This window comes from Scyliorhinus canicula, chromosome 8 (genome assembly GCF_902713615.1).
Source record: "Scyliorhinus canicula chromosome 8, sScyCan1.1, whole genome shotgun sequence".
NCBI lineage: Eukaryota > Metazoa > Chordata > Chondrichthyes > Carcharhiniformes > Scyliorhinidae > Scyliorhinus > Scyliorhinus canicula.
The window spans coordinates 65,063,804-65,086,186 of record NC_052153.1 but is presented as its reverse complement, the minus strand read 5'-3'; the positions used below and the strand labels follow the sequence as shown (position 1 = coordinate 65,086,186).

The following is a 22,383-nucleotide window of genomic DNA, read 5'->3' as shown; positions in this document are numbered from 1 at the left end:
GCTCTGTGCTGCATTGTGAGAGGCAGCGAGGAAAGGGCGCCTTCTCCCCTCGCCCAGTTGTTACTGCTGACCTTTGCAGAGGAGAGCATCTTGTCCGCGGGCCGGCAATGACAGAGGTGGGGCACGCAACAAGCTGTCTACAATGACCCTGCAAGTCGGCTGCACATTTCCCAACTGCAACCTCCTGTCTGTATGTGGCACTGATCGGTGTACAGTGGCTCTGTCCTCAGTGCTGGCGACTCCTTGCTGTGTGCCTCTGCTGCAAGTGGACACTTTCATCGATTGAGTCAGTGTGCAAGATCCCTTCTTGCTGATGTGAGCTCCTGGACGCGGGGGACCTCAGCACCGGACTAACCCTGCTCGCCCCTCTCCAAAGATCATTGTGGCCACGGCGTCCGCCATTCACTCTTCTCGATGCAGTTGTGAGTTTGCCTGACCCCCCCCCCCCCCCCCCACCCCCCAAAGCTGGATCCTCTCTCTCCAGACAAGTTTGCTGCTTTAGAATCCACCCCCAGCATCTCTGAGCCCCTGTCCATGTGAGAGATGAACGCGTACGGATCGCCCTACATGTACATGGCTGGCCCGGTGCCCCAGCCTCGACCCCCTCTCCAAAGGACCCCCAAGTGCGCCCGCTGCCGGAACCACGGTGTCCTGTCCTGGCTCAAAGGGCACAAGCGCTACTGCCGCTTCAAAGACTGTACCTGCGAGAAGTGCATCCTGATCATCGAGAGGCAGCGGGTGATGGCCGCACAGGTGGCCCTCCGGCGGCAGCAGGCCAACGAGTGCATGGGCAGCCTGATCCCCGACAGTATCCGAGCCGTGCAGGGGATAGCAGCCGCTGCTGCCCCCGCCCAGTGCCGCCAGCCTGCAGCTAAAGGCTGGCAGCAGGAGCAGCCGGACAGCGCGCTGCAAGCCAGGCCTGGTAAGAAGGAGAAAGCTTCATCCCCACCCTCACCCGAACCAAATGGGCTTCACAAAGCGGGCTGTGCTATTGTTTAAAATCTCATTCAGTTCACTCCTATCAAATGTCCACTCCGGCTCATACCCCAAGGCAGGAGGGGAGAGGGAGCCTGGACTGCAATAGAGGTGGAAATGGAGGGGGTTGCTCCATCCCAGGGCAGGAAAGAGGGGAGAGAGAGTCTGGACTGCAATAGAGGTGGAAATGGAGGGGATTTGCTCCATCCCAGGGCAGGAGGGGAGAGAGAGCCTGGACTGCAATAGAGGTGGAAATGGAGGGGGTTTGCTCCATCCCAGGGCAGGAGGGGAGAGAGAGCCTGGACTGCAATAGAGGTGGAAATGGAGGGGGTTTGCTCCATCCCAGGGCAGGAGGGGAGAGAGAGCCTGGACTGCAATAGAGGTGGAAATGGAGGGGGTTTGCTCCATCCCAGGGCAGGAGGGGAGAGAGAGCCTGGACTGCAATCGAGGTGGAAATGGAGGGGGTTTGCTCCATCCCAGGGCAGGAGGGGAGAGAGAGCCTGGACTGCAATCGAGGTGGAAATGGAGGGGGTTTGCTCCATCCCAGGGCAGGAGGGGAGAGAGAGCCTGGACTGCAATAGAGGTGGAAATGGAAGGGGTTTCAATGAGCTATCTGGAAAGAGCTTTAGCAACTAACGTGTAGCAAGCACTGACTGAGGGTTGATTTGACCTGTGTGCCCAATACAACTTGCTTTGATTCCTTCTCCTGATTGACATATATTTACTAAAGATTGTTTTTAATTCCTAAAGTGATAGGAGGCGTCGCTGACAGGGTTCACAGAATAAACACACTGGGACTTGTTAAACTGGGAGAATAGATGGAAACCATTGGGCAAGAAACAAAACCTTCTGCTGATTATATTAACGCAGCCTGTGTGAACCTCCTCCGCCTTAACATCTTCCATGTTTAACTTTTTAAATCAAAGGATTGCAATAAATTACTAAGCATTCTCTATTCTAAACTTAGAGATGCGACCTAACAATGATCGGGTTTGCTATATTCTCAACAGGTTAAGGTGTGTTGCTCATCAGGAGGTGGATATGATTGCAAACCCTTCCAGTGTATATTTGTGCACAAGTGTGTAAACGATAATTCAGTCCGAAGTGCTGAGCTGAACGTCCGCCCAAGTAGTAAAGCTATGAAAGGTGGAGGTAATCTTTCCAAACCGAAGATGACCAGGTGGATTTAAAAAAAGAACAAAGCGCAACGCTTTATTGCAAACTCTCATTCCGTCCATTTCTTGGACAATGACAGTGTGTGTGTGTGTGTGGGGTGGGGGGGGGGGGGGGGGGGTTATCTGGGTCTAGCCCTGTGTTATACCGGCGCCGAGATTGCTCGCGGCCATCATTGACTCTGTCAGCTTCTAATCTGCGGGATGTACTGTTTTCTTTCCTAAATCAGAACTCGTGTGATACACAATTAATGCTGAAGGATTTTCTTGGTGGAGAGTTTCTTTTTAAGTAACATCTCTACGTTTTTGGAGAATAATTCAGGGCCCTTTCAACATAAAACTTTAATATAATATATCCCAGCCTTTCGATATACAACTCCCCTGCAGATTTCACCCGTATTCATTTTCATTTGTATTGTCAGAGAAAATCTTCGCTGCCAAGTGAGGTGTGGTGAACCCGGCTGCCGATTGGGCTTCACTCTGCTGTTTGATAGTTTGAATGGTCCCAGGGCTAAATAAGTAACCTGAAAAAGGGCATTGCCAGGCCCATTCGACAGGGAGCAGGGAAATGACAGAGTGCCATATTACATGCGTTGAAAGTGGGATAAATATATATGTAAATCAGGAACTATTTTATTTATGTTAAAGATTTTTTTTTAAAACAGCGAGACATCCGCCGGCATGTTTCACGAGCAGAGGGAAAGTTTTGAGTGTAGATGGAAACACAGTGAGTTATTTGAATGCACGATTGTTGATTGAAATTCTTCGGAGAAGAGGCTAAAGGGGCATTTGACCACCTCCTCTTCTCTCATGTCTTCCGGAAAGTAAGGGGTGTTTCTAAACCGGCTCTGAAGTTTGGTTGCGAACTCCTGCACCTCTATAGTCTGTGCAATCTTCATACTAGACAATAACTGATGCTTCAAATTATTCAACTTGGGCCAGCTTACCAGTAAGAGGGGGGGGGGGGGGGGGGGGGTTAGAGAGAGGGAACCGTGACCTTTTCAACTGGAACCCGGGAAATAATCCATCCCCAGTGAAACTCCCCAAGATCTGACCATGCCAATCAATCGACACTTTCTGAGGTTAGGTGGTTTTGCGAATAGATGGTTTTAAAGTTCGTTACTTACAAAACAAATGCGTTTAAGGGATCGACATTAGGACGATTTCAGGTAAACGGGAGTTTTCTGTAAATGAAGCACGCGGATAGGAAAATGTCCAAGGCTGGTTCCTGTGGGAAGAGCCGCGTGTACAGTGCAAACAAGGAGCAGGGGGTCCGGCACGGTCAAGGACTTTGCAGTCGGCCGTGTATGAACTTGGTTTCCATGACCGCCCTGACAGCGAGAAGGCGAGGCTGTGCAAGCTGGAGCCGGGTCCTGAAATATTCAAGTATTCCAAAACATCCGACACAGCAACTCCAATAAATAAAGCATCTCCTTAATTTAAAGCTCAAAGTGGTTTAGAATAACATCACGGGGACTAATGCAGAGCAGAGGCTGACCGAAGCACCAGGTTGGCACAAACACAGAGCTGGTCACAGTTAATATAAACCTGGAGCCCTGACACCTTTTCAAATAGATTCAGACCGGAGGCGGTGTGCCCGTCACTCCAATAGCAGTACTGGCTGCTGCACGTTTAGACTGGACCTGATCATAAATGTTAAATCTAATCTTAACCTCGATACAAATAAAGCTTTCAGAACTGCAGGACTTTGAATGTAGTCTTTCTGCAAACCGCTGTACCATTCAAGTGGATGTACGGAGCGAACGGGGAGGTTGCACTAACAATACTGCCCGAGTTTCATGACAAGTCATGCCATTTAACACTGAATTCGTTGTAAAGGTGATGTTTAAGGACGAAGAATACTCGCCGTTTAATTAAGAAATCTAGATACGAATGTTGGTCCAATGATAACTAATATTTAAAAAGCTGCTTGGTGCCTATAGATGATGCCGAAACTATAGACTGTGACGGATAAAGAAAGCTAAATTAAAACAGTTTCCCCAGGTGTCTTAGGAAATATTTGCCCCCGCAATATCGGATCAACTGTAGCGGTGTGGGAACCTTGCTGTGTGCAAATTGCCCATCGGGTTACCCTACTTTACTGGGCGTGTATCTGTGCATCAAACGTACTCATTTGTTGTACAAATACTCACTTCAAATGGTTGTTCATTTGAGCTGGGTGCAGGTTATTGGGGAAGTTCCCCAATGTGTCTACACTCACTGTTATATCAAACCAAGTAAAGGGAAATCTGCAGAACTAAATCGGCTTCTCATTCACCATAATTCTTTAAAAATCATTGTAATGGTTTTTCAAAGCGAGACTTCTGCTCTAACCACCTTTACTAAGCAGAACATTACATAACCACATTCCTTTATCGGGATATGGAACTCTTCTCCCAAGCAGAGACCTTGCTATATTTCCAGTAAATGCATTCCACACCGAGATAGCTGCTGCTACTCGGAATATATTGTCGCTGTTTAGCTCCGGTTTGATTGGGGAGATATATTTTCTATACAAGCGACATGTATATTAACAAGAAAACCATAACTGACTGAATAAAAGTTGAACTTCAATACGATTCAAAATGTGTTTTGCTGCGGCGGTCATATGGATCCGTTGTTGGATCTTGTGCTGTTTAATTTTGTTGTGGTTATTCAAACATCTTGAAACCAGATTGTTGAAATATTTCGTTAGGCTAGAGAAAATGACGATTGTTGTAAAGTTGGAGTGGTATAGGTGGTGTCGCTGATTTGCTAGTTTAATTAGGGGGTTAGATGAATCCACCTTTCCCCAAGGTGCATCCGTTTAACTAATTTGATTATTAGTTCTTTGTTGTGGTGGTTTTCTTAGCCAGGTCAGGTAAAATATTGACGGCAGTGTTTTTTCAAACCAATGTTAAATCGGCAGCAATCCATTAAGGAGTTGGAAAGGGTCCCTCTGGTTTCAGGCAAGACCATGTGAACAGTCAAGAGAGTCGGTCAACGAAGAATTCTGCAGGTCGGAATTCATCTCATTAAAGGGTGGTTCCTGGAGATAATTACTTATATAATACTACTTGTGAGGCAGGCCCGGACGCACTGGTTTGAAATATATATGTTTCACCTTGCTTTCATATAAATACTGAGTAAAGAGAGAAGTGCTGACAGCCTTCACTGTGACCTATTACCAAAAGCAATGATAAAATGAACCTTCTGAGTTCACTTCGCCCCTTGTGTTGTATTTAAGAAATACGAACCAAAAGCCTGGCTACAAGGTGAATTCGTTCTGGGCGGCACGGAATCGAGAACGGAAACTGAGGGAGGGGAATACATTTGGTTGTGGGATTCGGAAAATACAATTTGCTAATGTCGGAATTCGTTATACTCAGAACTAACACAGGGTAGGGAAATTAATATAATAATTTCACACACTACATGGAACGGTGGTGATTTAAACTGCACTATTTTAAAGTCACACACGCCAATGGATAGCAGCTGGTACTCAGACGCTGCATTATGTTTTGCAACTTTACATTTGCATCGTAACCAAGTTCAAACACCTTCGACTATCTGTTTATTTGGGGACGATATTAACAAATGCGGAACCCGAACCAGTCCAACAGTTAACAATGCAACCTGGTGTGTGTGTGTGTGTGCATACCTTGGCCTGGACAAGTGCTGTTTCGGCACCTATGTTTCCATGTTCTCGTGATATCCATAATTAGAAAGGAGCCAGTTTCACGAAGAAAACAAAAAAATGGCATTTCTTCATTAAATTCTGTTCCCAGGGCCCAGAGGAGAGAGATATTTCTAAGCATACAATTTAATTCGTTAGGCCAAACATTCTTCGAAGCTGCTCCACAATGTTGGCTTGCGATTATGCAGCGCCCTTTATTTTATTTCGAAGTTTAAAATTGATTTGCGGATACAGAAAGAAAGATGTGTAAATTGATTATGGTCTGGCACTGACTGTTGCGGTGGGGGATTTATTGATGGTTCCAAAAAGCACTTTATTTTTCAAAAGAAACATTGCCGCAATTACAGCTGGCAGACTTTAGCACCTCGCTGTGAAAATAGATGCGGCCAATGGCACAGTATTGGATTTTGTGCAGATGATTAATAATCGCGCTTTAAACGCGAGACTCTTAACAAATTACAGCAATCAGTCTAAAGCAAATCCAATCGAAATGGGACAACAATAACTTCTTCAGAAAAGGTCAACCAACACTGAAATGTTACCAAGCAACAGGCGAGTTCTTTGGAAATACAATCATATCCGCATTGATGTACGGCGCGCTGGTATCCAGTCAGCAGTTCTCCTAACAGCATTCTCGGAGAGAAGTGAGAGTAAATCCTCATCAATCACAAGGGCACTGGCATTTTGGACATTGATTCGCAAATGTTGCATTTCTCCACGGAAATTCAAGGTCAGGGGGATTATTGTTCCCAGAAACTCTTTATTTAGATTTAAAGGGGGTCATCTTCCCGTTGTTGAAGAGATGGTCGGAATAATCCCATATTCTTCAGATTTCCTACTCCCAAGTATGACCAAACTCCTCTGTGGGTTAGTACCCCAGTCTCCCTCTGTCCTAACCAAACATCACCCATTTTGTTTTCAAGCATCTCTCCCCCCCCCCCCCCCCCCCCTTCTTTCTTCCGTCTCGCATTTACATTTTGCAAAATGATAGGAGGAGCTAAACCCTCTCTCCCTTGGACACGGGAATCAAGCGAAGGCGCCAAAACAATTCACTCGGAGATTTGTCCGCCTGAGCTGACTTTTAAAACCGAACAGTGGCATAAAGCTGCTTTGACCTTTTCAAAACAGCGTGACTGTACAGAGACATGTCTGATAACATTTGCAATATGCTTCATCTGAAGTTGTAGCTCACAATCTATTTAAATACCGCTCTAAATGTAACAAGTTTACCGCGTTAAACACAGTTGCCGCCTGACGTCTGTACTTCTGCGGTAACAACACTAAAAGGCAAATTGAAATTGACGGAAACCCACTTGAAACCGATCACCATCTCTCCACCAGGATAACCTTCATTTCTGGCCTGTTCTGTTGCTATTTCTGATTTCCAGTATTGGTGCTATTTGTAAGCTTGTCCTGAAAATGAATGATTTATATTTAAAACGACTTTCCATTTTGAGGTTAAGGCAATTGGGCTAGATGTATTGTAAAACTCGACCCGACACGGAATTACCAAACAAGGAACATTCACGGCAAATGACAAAAAAAACTCAATAAATATTTTTCACCAAGTCTGATGCAGAGAAATGTTAAAACAAGCAACAGGATTGTAATGCAATTCCCGAACTGAAAACCAAGAGCAAGGGTTAAAAACGGGCGGCGTAAATCAAACAGCCAAGAGGCGAAATGGTGTTACATTAGAAAACGAATTGAAAGAAACATAATGAGTTTTCGAGAAGAAGAAATGTGGGAAAGGTTTCAGTTTCAACCACGATTCCCAGGAAGGCAAACCGAATGTTCCTCCAAAGTGTAAAATCACAGAGAAATAAAAATGAAATGAATATGCGTGCTCTGCTCCCACTGCTTTGATCCTCGCTGGAGAAACTTGAACATTCCCATACCATTTTCATCAGTTTATTGAATGGACACTTCAACAAACTTTCTCTATTTCAAAAAAAATATGTTTCATTTTACGAACTTGTTTCCGAAAGCAAGGGCCATTATTTGTTTCAAATAAAAAAGATTTGTAAATTTAAGCCATGAAGGAATTTCCCAAGAATTTGCACATTAGACTTTAAAACATATTCACATAGGTTGAAACTGTGGTTCATAACGTTGATTATTGTGATTTCTCATGAGTATCCATTGTCTAAAGTCAGAGGAGCCTCTCAGATCATGACTGGATCATATGATCTGACCAAGGGTGTTCCCATGACCACTCATATTGGTTAATTTGAAAGAAAATAATGTTAATGTACCCAAATGTGATAACGGTACAGAGAGTACACTTCTTGGCCAACAGTTTCTTCCATGACAGCATATTGCCCAATAGGATTATTCACTTAACACCTTGTTGTTCTATTCTAAGACTATGAGAAGAAGACCCAAGAAGTTATCAGGGCGGAGATAAAATCTTCATGAACCAATGTATTTATATAAACTGGGAGGTGGTTTATTAAAATCTGTTAATCAGATTAATTGGACAAGAACTGCAGATAAAATTTATTTTTCTAATGTTAAATTGTAAATTTAGATTCAAGGGTTGGTGCTAATAGTTATTAATTAGTACTACATTTTAATACCACTCTCCCTTTAGCATGGTAGCACAATGGTTAGCACAGTTGCTTCACAGCTTCAGGGCCCCGGGTTCGATTCCCGACTTAGGTCCCTGTCTGAGCGGATCTGCTCGTTCTCCTCATGTCTGCGTGGGTTTCCTCCGGGTGCTCCGGTTTCCTCCCACAAGTCCTGAAAGACGTGCTGTTAGGTAATTTGGACAGTCTGAATTCTCCTTCTGTGTACCCGAACAGGTGCTGGAATGTGGCGACTAGGGGCTTTTCACAGTGACTTCATTGCAGTGCTAATGTAAGCCTACTTGTGACAACAGAAAAACAAATGGATCATCCCAATGACCGTTAATTACTCAAGATCTATGTTGTGTTCGTAACCATTATTCTTTATCGCCATTGTTTTGAAGTTTTCTGAAACCTACTCCATTAAAAGCTCAGAATCCAATGTACAATGTATCAAAGGTGATATGCAACATTCAATACAAACCAATGGCTTGGTTGTAATACATTGATGAATCTCCTATGGAATTGCTCATCAAAAGTTAAAGATGTACTGTTAATAAATAAGCTCTGCTAAGTTCAGTGTGCAGCCACTCTTTCAGTAAAGCTAGTGATAACCCCCTTCCTGTCAACAAGTTTTCTTTCTTTCCTTGCACTCAACAAATCCTTTCCCCCTTCTTCAGTAGCATTTCCCTTTTATGAGGTTATTTCTCTTTATTTCTTATATGTTTCCTGCTCAATAAATTATTTTTATTATCCCTCCAAATAAAGTCATCTCGCGCTATTTGAATTAGATATCCAAGAAGATCTCTTTCTCTTCTGATTCCCCATGTCCAATAGCATATTTTAAAAAACTTCACGCTTCTTTTTTTTTCAAAGAACCCTAAGAAATGAGAATGGAAGAAGGCCATTTGGGAGAAGGCTTGCGTCGCCATTCAATAAGATCAAGGTTGATTGAATTGTGGCCATAACTCCATTTGCCTGCCTGTCCCCCATAACCCTTGACTCCCTTGTAGGTCAAAAGCCTGTCTAACGCAGCCTCGAATCTATTCAATGACACTGCTCTCTGGGCAAAATAATGCCAAAGATTAATGACATTCATAGAATCATATTCAGTCCATTGAGTCTGCACTGACCCTTTTGAATGATCTATCCATTTACACTTCCCCGTCCACTCCTCCCTATCCCCATAACCCCATAGCATAAACTGCACATCGAGGGGCAATTTAGCATGGCTAATCAACTGAACTCTCATACCTTTGGACTGTGGGAGCACCCGGAGGAAACCCATGCAAGACTGGGAGAACGTACAAACCCCACACAGACAGTCACCAAGGCCAGAATGGAACTCGGGTCCCTCGTGCTGTGAGACAGCAGTGCCACCGTCCGTGCTACCCAAATTCTGAAAGAAGAAATTCCTCCTCATCTCCATCTTAACTGGGAAGCACCTCATTTTGAAACTTCCCTCAGGTTCTGGATTCTCCCACTGTGACTATAAGAAACATCTTCTCAGCGTCTACGCTTTAAACAGTATTGTTAGACTTCCTGCTACTTTGTCACCCAAGACCATTAAAATCCAACCCAATAGTTTTCCATTATATTTAATTGCAAGTAACCCAAAAGTATATGGGGATGGCTGAAGACTAGTGATGAGGAAAATTAGGATAGGTGTACATAGGATGGGATTAGAATATGGATGAAGATTTGAGAGGGGGTGCAGGCTTGGAGATTGTGGTTATAGTGTGCGGCAAGTTTATGAACGGTTATCGCTGAAGATTAGGATTTTAAATTTGTATTCTATTTCAACACATAATACAGATGATCAGAATTCGTTATGGTGCCAGGGAACAATGCTCAGAGTCAATTTACCCAAAACCAGACAATCCTTGCAACGAGCTGGGGAATGATTGAAACTCATTGTCTGAAACAGATGGGTGCAGCACAACTTTACTATAGCATTTAATGCACTAATGACCGTCCATTGGGGAAACAAACTAAAACCTTCTTCATTACACAATTATTTCACAAACTATAATATGTAAAAATAAGTAGTGTATCTACTATCAAGCCTCAGATGAATCATATGTTGTTTCAACTCAATATTGTAGAGGTGGCTGTAAGGAATCTTGGTTATAGACATATCATTTCATGTGCAAGTCATGGTCTGATTCAATTTGGGAGAATGGCCAGGGAGAGAGATTCAGTCAGTAATTATGGAAAAGAGTTTATGCCAGGGCAAAATGATGGGTGATGGGGGAGCAAGTGTAGGTCAGTGGAGATGGAATAAGCTGTCTTAAAGAACAAAGAACAATGCAGCGCAGGAACAGGCCCTTCGGCCCTCCAAGCCTGTATCGGTCACGATACCACCCTTGGACAAAATCCTCAGCACTTCCTTGTGCCCCATCCCTCTATACCCATCCTATCCATGTATTTGTCGAGATGCCTTTTGAATGCTGTTAATGTATCTGCTTCCGCAACCTCCCTAGGCAATGCATTCCAGGTGCTCACACCCTCTGTGTAAAAAACCTGCCTCGCATATCTCTTCTAAACGTTGCCCCATGGACCTTAAACCTATGCTCCCTGGTGACCGACTCCTCCATGCTGGAAAAGAGTCCCTGCCCATCCACTTTATCCATGCCTCTCATAATCTTGTAGACTTCGATCAGGTCACCCCTCAACCTCTGTCATTTTACTGAAAACAGTCCAAGTCTATTCAGCCCCTCCACATAGCTAACCTCCTCCAGACCAGGCAGCATCCTGATAAACCTCCTCTGCACCCTCTCCAAAGCCTCCACATTCTTCTGGTAGTGTAGCGACCAGAATTGTGCTCAATATTCCAAGTGCGGCCTTACCATGGTTATATACAACTGTAGCATGACTTACCAGTGTTTGTACGCAATGCCCCATCCAATGAAGGCAAGCATCCCATATGCGAACTTAACTACGTTGTCACTTGTGTTGCCATTTTCGAAGATCTGTGGACCGGTACGCCCAGATCTCTCTGACTTTCTATATTCCTAAGAGTTTTGCCATTTATGGTATATTTCCCCTCTTGCAGTTCTCCAAAGATAACTTTGCATTGTGAAAGATATCATCTGGGAGGTAAAGTACAGAGACCATTTGCAGTAACACAGAATAGAAGATAGCAACGCTGGCTCAAGTGGAATTGATATCCATAGAATCCCTACAGTTGAGGCCATTTGGCCCATCACATCTGCACCAACCCTCTGAAAGAGCACCCTACCTAGACCTCCTACCCCCAGTTAACCTGCACACCTTTGGATACTGAGGGGCAATTTAGGGTGACCAATCCACTCAACCTGCATATCTTTGAACTGTGGGTGGAAAACGGAGCATCTGGAGAAAACCCACACAGACACAGGGAGAACATGCAAGCTCCATATGGACAAACCCCATACCGACAATCACCCAAGGCTGTAATTGAACCCGGTTCCCTGGGGCTGAGGCAGCAATGCTAACCACTGTGCCACTTTGTCACTCTTGTGATTTTATAATCTGGGTGCCCTTTTGCCCATGTATTGATGTATAATGATACATAGTTTGGAATGTTTAGAGACGCTGTTTAAATGCAAGTTTTTGATGATGAAGTTAAATGAACTCACATCCATTACTCAGCAACCGGCCTCACATTGGCAGTATTCAAAGAAGAATTTCTATGATGATCCTGAGTCATGTTCCCCTTTCTAGTTGGTTCTGTAGGAATGCTGCACTTATTCCATTGCTGCAGTTTTAGCACAAATTTCCTCTTATGATACAGTCTTTTCTGAAGACTCCTTAAATATCCCTTCTACTGCAACTGATTTACGTCTTAGCTTCCAACAAGTCATTTTGACATGTACTGGTTTATTTCAATGGAAACATACCCACTTAACTAATTGGTTCTAAGTTATCACTTCCGCTAACTTGACCCACACCTGTCTTTTCCCTAAAGCAAATACTTTTCCCATTACCAACTTTGCCATGTATCTAGCTTCATTGTGATAACTTTTTAACCCCTCACTGTCTGTGAGGAATATCATATATAGCTGCCAGAGCTGGTGCTTTCTGTACCTCAGCAGCCCTCTAAAGTTTTTCAGATGTGACCCAATCGCAAAAGGGAAGCTGTTTTGAAATTCTCTGTATTATTGGAACAAACCTTTGAGAATGAGAAAGAGCTACCTTCATTGATTAAAATCATTTGTAAAAAAAATATTTATTTCTCCCATAGTAAATTCTATAAGTGCTTCAGTCTTTCCTATAAGTCTGAAATTTCTACTGATAATTATTGATAGAAAGCATAGTTTAAGGCTCAATTCAGGGTTGGTCAGGATGCAACAGCTGCAACTGACCTGGTTCTGCTGAGAAAGTGGCTGGGGAGGGAGATAGAGATCATAATAATAGAAGGGTGAGGGTGAAGATAGGTATTTCAATCTTCCTTGCTGTTGAGTAGATTAAATTTGTGACTTCAAGGCTTGATATTAGACAAACAAGGCTGATAATATTGAGGTAGTCATTTGGTTAAGTAAAGTGGAACAGGATATCATTAGCATACATATGTAAGCTGGCCCCCGTTCCTGGATGATGTTTCCATGAGGCAGGATATTAGGTAGAAGAAGGTGTTCAGAATAGATCCTTGTGTGAATTTACTGGCGATGGGGCAGGCAAACAGAAGCCATTGCTGAGATGCACTTCCTATATTCATATAAGTGGGAATAGAACTACATAAGAGTCCCTGAACAATTATCGCAGAAGCTGGTAGTCAACACCATGATGTGACTACTGAGAATTGTCGTCAATTACATTTAAGACATTTATATATCTATCTGATAAATTATATCAACTTACTTGAATTAGAGTTGCAAAGTATGAAGGGAATTTGCAACAGAACAGAATACCTAAAGGCCTGAAGGGATGCTTCATACTGTTTAAGCAAAGGGGAAGTTGTGAAGCCAAGATAAGGGGGAAATTTCTGACTTTTCAAATATGTGATAATTTGACTTTTAGGGATGTGGAGTGGAACAAGTGAGTCACTGTCATTGTCACTGTATTGCCAGGGGAGTTTCTCAGTAGAATAGGATGGGGGTACATTGACTTAGAAAAAATAACTTGCAAAATATGATTGCTAAATTCCAAGTCTACAATAAAAGGGAAAAACTCAAAGATTTAAAAACCAAACTGACGAGGATGAATAAAATTGATCAATGACATGACACTCAAAGTTGACAAAAGTTTAGATCAGGTTCAATGTACATTACAGACACAGTGGATTTTATTAAATGCATTGGAATTGCTAGACGACGAAAGACCAAGGTCAACCTGGTTTGTGCCCTACCACCTAGGTAGTCACATGATCCAGAAATGCCATTTAATGTTCCTATTTCATGAATAAAACTCATTTGATTTGCCCTTCTTTACAGCAGTGTTCTTTACTGTCGGAAAGTGGTATTTGTCAAAGATGTATGTACGGTGTGATGTTCGTCACAATAACTATTATGTTTTTATCTGACTTTCATACCAGCAGAATATAAGCAATTGTAACATGCAGTTTTTATTATAAGTGCAGTGCAAATTTGGAAGTGGAAGAAGACTGCCTGATAAACTTCCTTGATTATTTAGAATGTATGACAAATGCAGCACATGGTGGAACTCTCTGCGATACAGTTCTTCGATTACAGAATTCTTCAAAGTAAACTAAAATCAAAAGGATCCAGCGTAGTTTATGGAACTGGAAATTAGTTCAAAATAAGAGTACTGGAGAAAATGTTAGTCTAGAAGGGTGTTGGCTGGAGTTCCTGGTCTGTGTTTAGAAATCTCTTATTCCTATTCTGCATTCATGATCATTGAGTTTAAATATAAACTTGTTACATTATTAAAGGCACCAGCACAGGGTGTGCAGTATTCAGCAGAAGACTAAGGTTGTCAATGCAACTGAGCAGACAAACACAATTGTAAATTCACAAAGTATGTTTGGAATTTGCACTTGAATTCTCCCGATCTTCCACTATAATTTTAGAGGAAGATTAGAACATAGAACATAGAACAGTACAGCACAGAACACGCCCTTCGGCCCTCAATGTTGTGCCGAGCCATGATCACCCTACTCAAACCCACGTATCCACCCTATAACCCGTAACCCAACAAACCCCCCCTTAACCTTACTTTTATTAGGACACTACGGGCAATTTAGCATGGCCAATCCACCTAACCCGCACATCTTTGGACTGTGGGAGGAAACCGGAGCACCCGGAGGAAACCCACGCACACAGGGGGAGGACGTGCAGACTCCACACAGACAGTGACCCAGCCGGGAATCGAACCTGGGACCCTGGAGCTGTGAAGCATTTATGCTAACCACCATGCTACCCTGCTGCCCATTAGCGTAATCCCCAGGGAAATAGCACAAATGGCTAAAAATTGTCATCCCTCCAGGGGTCTGGTGAGTTTCTGATAAACCTATAGTAGGAAATCAGGAGAATCAAAGAGAAGTTCAGACCCATGTTGGAGCACGTTGGTCAAAATCTCCCATATATACACAATGAATGGGATTGGATTGGACAAGAGAATCTTGGAGAAAGGATTTGGAAGTGTCACCACTTTCAATGTCTGATCAAAGTGAAACAATTTAAGAAGCAGATTTAGGATTTATAACCAGAACATTACAAGTCTGCGAGGTTAATTTAAGTAAGAAGTCTTACAACACCAGGTTAAAGTCCAACAGGTTTGTTTCAAACACGAGCTTTCGGAGCACGGCTCCTTCTTCAGGTGAATCCTGAAGAAGGAGCCGTGCTCCGAAAGCTCGTGTTTGAAACAAACCTGTTGGACTTTAACCTGGTGTTGTAAGACTTCTTACTGTGCTCACCCCAGTCCAACGCCGGCATCTCCACATCAAGGTTAATTTAAGGAATTGAAACCCACTGGCCACATCACACTTGCGCGATTCAGCAAATATAAAACAAATTCCACTTTGGGGCGTGTTTGGCAAGGTGTTCTTGATGGTTGCAGCGCCAAGATTTGCCTCGCTACTTTTGAGCCTTGGGGAGTTTCTCCCTGTCGTGGGCACACTTTGCTCTTTCCTTCACTGGCAAGCTTTTTGACCCTCCCACCTTCAGCCCCCTCCCACTTTAAGGACCCTCCCTTAGCCACCAACCTTTCTGTGGCCCCTGGCACCCTCCCCTCTCATGGGCAAGGCCCCCTCAGACCTTTGACAGTGCCAACGTGGCACCCAGGCTCTTTGGCACTGCCAGTCTGGCATACTGGCAGTGCCACAGGAACACTACTAGAGTGCTAGGCTGGCAGTGCCAAGGTGCCCATGTGCTGGGGGAATGCCACGGCACTACCCTACCCTGTTCATGACCACCAAGAACCCCACCCCCAAGGTACCATCACACCTGGTCCATGTTTGTGGAAACTAGCACAAAACAACACCCCAATCGCAGGCTCGTTAAATTGCAGGCGCTGTGTAAAAGCAGCATCTGGATATTTAAATGTGCTTAATGACACATTTAAATATGCTGCTCTGGATCATGCTCAGTGAGGCTGTGATTCAGATCATGCCGAGTGAAGCGAGTCGGGTGACATGGGGGGCGATTCTCCGATATTGAGCCCAAGTGTTTGGGCCGTCGTGAACGCCATCGCGTTTCACGACGGCGTGAACAGGGCCCGGGTACGAGCGATTCTGACCCTCACAGGGGGGAGCACAGCGCTGGAGTGGTTCACGCCACTCCAGCCTCCTTACGCGGTGCCAAATGGGCGCTGCGCCAACCCACGCATGCGCAGTTGGGCCGTGCCGACCTGCGCATGCGTGGGGGACTTCTTTAGCGCGCCGGCCCCGACCCAATATGGGGTCAGTGCTGATCGGTGGGCCACGAACGTAGGCCAGACCCCATCGAAGGCCCCCCCAGTGAAGGAGCCCCGCTCCCCCCTCCCACAGGCTGCTCCCCGACCGTTCCCGCAGAGTTCCCGCCAGCAGCGACCAGGGGTGAACGGCGCCGGCGGGACTCTGTCATATTGGCGCGGCCGTTCAGGCCGGAGAATCGGCGGCCCCGCCGATTCCAGCGGTCCACGGCCGGCGCCGCGCCGGCATCATGGCGCGGTTCCGGTGATTCTCTGGCCCGGTGCGGGGTCAGAGAATCGCCCCCGTGATCGGTCTGGTCCGGAACCCGATTTGGGGCTCTTGCGGGATTGACCTGTTGAACCCGGCTCTGTGCCGGGTGCAAAGTGGTGGCCGAATTTCGCCCATTAGTGCCAAATGAGGAGCACGTTTCCAAGACCTTGTTGTGCCTGACTTTGCATTGGGACATGGTGGTTGAATCCCGGGAAAGGCCAAAATCAGCCTTCACGCCTGGTGAAAAACTTTGCGATATGTACGGGACACACGAGGCCCAGTGCAATCTTGATCTCGCCCTTGCTGGGCAAGAGCTACAGGGGGGAGGTGAAGGAGGAGGTTCGGAGCTATTTACCCCTTGAGGGGAGGGTGTACCTGATAAGAAGGGGGTTTCTGATAGGGGTAGCCCCTAACTACCCATCTGAGATTGAGAATGTTAACTTTTTCTGTTTCCCACCCTGAGATATCTGGCAGCTGACAGCCTGAAAGCTGAGACTGGATGGGAAAAGGCCTTCAAGTGGCCATTAAGTGGGGGTGGGGTGCGGGGGGAGCATGAAATTGCACAGACACTAACAAGACATCCAAAAGCTCTTTACACCCAAGAAATTGGTGACTAGGGTCTTTTCACAGTAACTTCATTGAAGCCTACTTGTGACAATAAGCGATTTTCATTTCATTTCAACTGGAGGAACAGGTTTCGGTTGAGTTTGAGGATACCTGGAGGACTCCAAATGAATTTATGGTGGGTTTCTGCTGGAATGACTGGGCAATTTGAAGCACTAGATTATCTTAATGAATAGTGCATTAAAAAATTGGCTTAATTTAATGAAAAATGCATTGATGGAATTAGAAAATGAACAAGAAATGAAGAAAGGAAAATTTGCTTCCAATTGTGACTAATGGCCGGGATTCTCCCCTACCCGGCGGGGAGGGGGGTCCCGGCGTGTCGGAGTGGCGTGAACCACTCCAGGTCGGGCCGCCCCAAAGGTGCGGAATTCTCCGCACCTTTAGGGCCCAAGCCCTCACATTGAGGGGCTAGGCCCGCGCCGTAGTGGTTCTCACGGAAAGACTTCACCGGCCGGCGTACGTCCGCGCATGCGCCGGAGCGTCAGCGGCTGCTGATGTCATACCAGCGCATGCGCAGGGGAGGGGGTCTCTTCCGCCTCCGCCATGGTGAAGACCATGGCGAAGGTGGAAGGAAAAGAGTACCCCCACGGCACAGGCCCGCTCGCCGATCGGTGGGCCCGCCCCCGCTGCCAATCCCGCCGGTCAGGTAGGTGGTTTAATCCACGCCGCCAGGAGAGGCCTGTCAACGGCGGGACTTCGGCCCATCGCAGGCCGGAGATTCGCCGCAGGGGGCCCGTCAACCGGGGGGTCGGAGAATCCCGCCCAATAGCATGCTATCTCAACTAATCCAGCCTGGTGGTAGCTGCATGGAAGTGTGATTTGATTGTTTGATACAGTATTTCAAAGCATAAATAGATGTAACAGTCCCATAACAAAAATCCCTCAATAAAATGGTCAATGTGGCCCACTAGACTAGTTTCCATCACCTGAGGGGGTTGGTGAGAAATTTCCTAGCTTTCTTTTGCTTATGATTGGCCTTTTGAGTTTTTGAAAACTTTTTCTATAGATGACGCGACAGATAGTGGGCAGTTGGCTATTTGGGCTGGCGGGTAAACGTGGTGGGGAATTTTGATGCCAAATTGTTGTGTGGGGTAGGCAAGTTGGACCAGCTGGTCTTTTCCTGCCCATTGATTTTGTATGATAATGTGCTGTACTGCGATATTAAAAGTTGTGCTTTTTTTTTGCTAGTTCTAAATGTCAGGTCATATTTCGAAAGGAGAAAAAAAGAACAGAGCCATGGGGGCTCCGGATAATGCTGGGAATGAATCCACTCTTAGAATTTGATACCGCAGAGAAGCTATGAATTACATTATTTGCTTCCTTACTGAACTGAGGGTTGCAGTAGCAGTAAACTGCTCGTGGTCCCATACAGTGCTACTTTAGTAGTATCAGTATATTTCTGCTCATAATGTGAATTTTCTGTTATATAATATATCCAAGTATGTATTTGGGGATGCACAATGTTTATTTTGGGCAACAATGCAAAATAATATAGCTACCCTTGGCAAAAAGCTGAAAAGTTCGAAAGCATAATTTTAAAAACAGGAGGGGCAACCTCATGGGGGTGGGGGAGAAATCTCTTCCTGCCTTTTTTTTCTCTTTCCCTGCATGTATGAAGTGCTTGATCTCGATTCAGAGCCCAGATGGAATCAATGTACACCATGTGGGATAATTTCCTCTGTTCTATCCTTGAAATCACCAAAGTATTTTGATTAATTCCATAGCTTCTAAGTAAATATGTCAGTACACATAAATAGATATGTATCTTAACAGCCAGCATGTAATATTCTTACAAAAATATATGTCTTGCTGATAAACAAAGCTCAGAGGAGTAAAATAACGATTTATTTGAACAACCTATAATAATTGAGAATATTCTAAAACAATCAGAATGGCTCAGCTTACTATGACTATTTTATGCTTGTGTTTTCTTGACAATTTCATGCTTCAGTACTAGACAGACCACAAGGTTCATTATTAAGCTTAGAATTCTGATAGCATCCTGAAACTGTTTATCATCAGGTTCATCTTTCTCTCTTTTATTCCTTAGACACAAGTGAGGAACGTTTAGACAGCCAGGTTGCCGATGAGACAGTGGAATCGTACAGTGACAAAGAGTCAGGACAAACAAATTCTCCAGACCTGGCAAAAGGCAAGAATTGCTACACGGCTGAGAGCCCCGAAATGGCCGTGATTGATGAAGAACGGTTTCCAGTTGAGAAGAGTGACAATGGCTTGGAAACAGCACCAGAAAGCTCCAAATTGAATCTGGACCAAAACCAATTACTGATGGAGAGTCTCTCTGGAACTGTGTCAATTCCTTTCTCTTTAAAAGGTAACAGACCTCCCATTGAAGTGCTGAAGAAGATATTCCCAAATCACAAAGCTACAGTCCTTGAGCTGATTTTGAAAGGTTGTGGGGGTGACCTTGTTGGTGCCATTGAAATTCTTCTGTCAAGTCGCTCTGCTTTGGCTTCCGATAGACCCGCAGAAACCCCGGATGTCCTCTCTGTATCTTCTAATGGACAGACATTTTTTGAACATGCTTTTGGCTCCTACCCCGTTGCCTCCTCTAAGTGGTCTGTTGGATCAGCCTTCAGGGTCCCAGATTCCTTGAGATTCTCCAGTGATCCTGGCAATGTCATGTCAGGCCCGCTGGCCATGCCATTACAACACCCATTTCCTCAGCCTCCTCGCTACCCACTGGTCCTGAGGAACAGCCTGAGTAGAAACCAGGGAAATCCATTTATATCAAATGATGTTGCTTTATGGAACACCATGACACTCCAGCAGCAGTACCAGCTCAGATCACAGTATCTCGCCCCTTTCCCAAACACCTCAGCTGGCATCTTTCGCAGTTCCCCAGTACTTTCCACTCATCCTACCAATGATCCTAGGCTTTCAGTTGCTGATGAGGGCTGTTCGATGGTTACCAAACAACCCATTTATACAGAGGAGGACTATGGTGAAAGGTCTGATTCTGCAGATTCTAGAACATTGAACTCATCCTCGTAAATAATATGTAGTTATCGCTCACCAAATAGAATATGAAAAGGAAAATACTTGAATGTAGTAACAAGGACTCCAAGTAGATACTCCACCCACTAATTACTATCCCTAACTGGGCATAGCCAAAGGATTATAATACATAGTTATCCAGTTTATATTGTCATGATTAGATGTGTTAGTTTAAGAATATGTATAACTGGTAGCCATACTTCTTAATGCATGTAATATGCTGTGATCATGATGGCAAGTGAAAAAAAAACTAGGCACTTGAACAGCTATCTGTAGCACGCCCACCATTTTAAATGCAAATAAATGAAAATGATATACATATTCAGCTGCGCAAAATGTCATTCACAACAACTGTTTCATTCATTACATTTGGCACCAGTCAGGTGCATATTTTAAGCAATGTAACAGCTTTCATGCAATCCAGACTTAGAATAAAAGTAAATGCGTATTTGAGATACGTTTGACTATGATGGAGATGAATGATCAAATCATTATATTTAACAAATAAAGGCATTGGGCTTCCTAATCCAATTCTATAGCATAGAAAGAACAGTTGCATAGATATAGGTCAAAGGATACTTTGTATTGTATTGGTATTAAGAGGTGTCTATTTTGCTCTTCAATATGTTGTCTTCTCACTGTTCTACTCCCTGAAAGCATTTAAATCTAAATTGTTTTGCTAATAATAATTTACCCAAAACTTAATGTAATTGAAGAGCCAAAAGCATGGAAGCAAGCATCTGTATAAGATTGGTTCAGACAAATCTGCGGCATCAACCTACAGTATTTACTGACGGAACTGTAGGTTAGAGCAGTTGATGTTCCTCTGAGCAGGAGGTCCACCCAGACTACAATTACTTAGCAGGAAATCAATTGTGAAAAAATAGTTACTGCTGCTGTAATTGTTTGAGATTCATATTTTTAATTCAATTGTGTATTATACAAAGAACTTACAATAGAACAGACACACATATATCAACCGTGCAAAACATACATTAACAGGAGTATTATACAGTTTAGGATAGCAGGGAATAAGACACATTTACAGACAAAGCAATCAATATAACCTTCATCTGTATATTGTCAAATTCATAAGGTGAAAAGAATAAGCTAACACAAAGGACCTGGAAAGGAAATACAAATACTGAACATGCAGCAGGTCAGGGGACATAGGTGGGGAGAGAAACAGAACAAACCCCCAAAATTGGGTGGGCTTGGGCAGGTGGAATGGCAAAAAATGTTAAAATCTCAAACCCTAACCCAGCACAAACCATACTCACCCAGTTCAGATTGTAACAGAGACAATATTGTAGATTGTCTACCAACACACTCCCAGAAAAAAGATTGTTTATTTAATCAAGTTACGTGCCTCAGATACATACAAAAATACAAAATAGGAGTGGAAGTATGATATTCAGCCCCTCGAGCCTGCTCCACCATTCAAAAAGATCATGGCTGATTTGACTGTGGTCTCAACTCCACATTACCACCTACCCCAATAACATTTGACTACTTTGGTCAAGATCTATCTACCTTTGTCTTTAAATATTCAATGGCCCAGCCTCCACTATTCTCTGGGGAAGAGAGTTCCAAAGACTTCTGACTCTCTGAAAGAAAATATTTCTCCTCATCTCCACCTTGGGTGCAATTCTCTCGCCACGTTGTGCTCTCACTTGAGTGCAAAGCTGCCGGAGATTGCCAGGAGAGGCTTGCAGCAAGCCTTCCGACAGGCTCCGTACCTCCCGGGATTCTCCCAAGTCCTGCAAGACGTTGGAGTCGGAACCCCGCCCCAAATAGGCGGGACCGAATGACGCATGCGGAAGTAGGATGCAAACCTACTTACGACCTACCTACCGGCCTCTCGCGATTCTTTGGCCTCCCCAGGGAGGCTGCAGCCAGGCGCCAATCAGCGCTGGTCCACACAAACGTGGACCAGGTGGAATGGCACCTGTGGGGGGGTGGGGGGTGGCTCCCGGGCCACCGGAGACCCCAGGCTGGTCAGAATAAGTGCAGGGTGGCTCCCTGGCCCACACCCTGCAATGTGCGCACCTTGACGCTGCCCAGCTCGCACTTTGGTACTGCCAAGGTGCCCAGATGGCACTGCCAAGCCAGCAGGAGCAGTGCGTGGGTACCTGGCTGACAGTGCAAGGGTGCCCAGGTGCTGCCAATGGCCAGTGGGCGAGGGAGGCCATACCCATGGAATGAGGGTGGAGGGGGTTTGAAGGGTGTGAGAGTGCAGGGCAAGTA

The 22,383-nt window shown here is 44.7% G+C and overlaps 1 protein-coding gene across 2 annotated transcripts; it reads left to right on the top strand.

Annotated features, from left to right (window-relative positions):
- Positions 1 to 543: 543 nt before the first annotated feature.
- Positions 544 to 20,133, top strand: dmrt3a (doublesex and mab-3 related transcription factor 3a). 2 transcript variants are annotated; one of them, XM_038803956.1, is made up of 3 exons: positions 544 to 903; positions 18,667 to 18,682; positions 19,169 to 20,133. In XM_038803956.1, the coding sequence occupies exons 1-3, from the start codon at positions 544 to 546 to the stop codon at positions 20,131 to 20,133; spliced, it is 1,341 nt and encodes a 446-aa protein (XP_038659884.1). The 2 variants fall into 2 exon arrangements, with proteins under 2 accessions (XP_038659884.1, XP_038659883.1); XM_038803955.1 differs by lacking the exon at positions 18,667 to 18,682 and having other exon boundaries at positions 544 to 922.
- The last annotated feature ends 2,250 nt before the right edge of the window (positions 20,134 to 22,383 follow it).

Bases quoted from the DNA above. Each gene is read 5' to 3' on its own strand.
- dmrt3a (XM_038803955.1), top strand. From the start codon at position 544: ATGAACGCGTACGGATCGCCCTACATGTACATGGCTGGCCCGGTGCCC. The intron at 923-19,168 runs GTAAGAAGGAGA...TTTATTCCTTAG, and splicing joins CGCGCTGCAAGCCAGGCCTG to ACACAAGTGAGGAACGTTTA.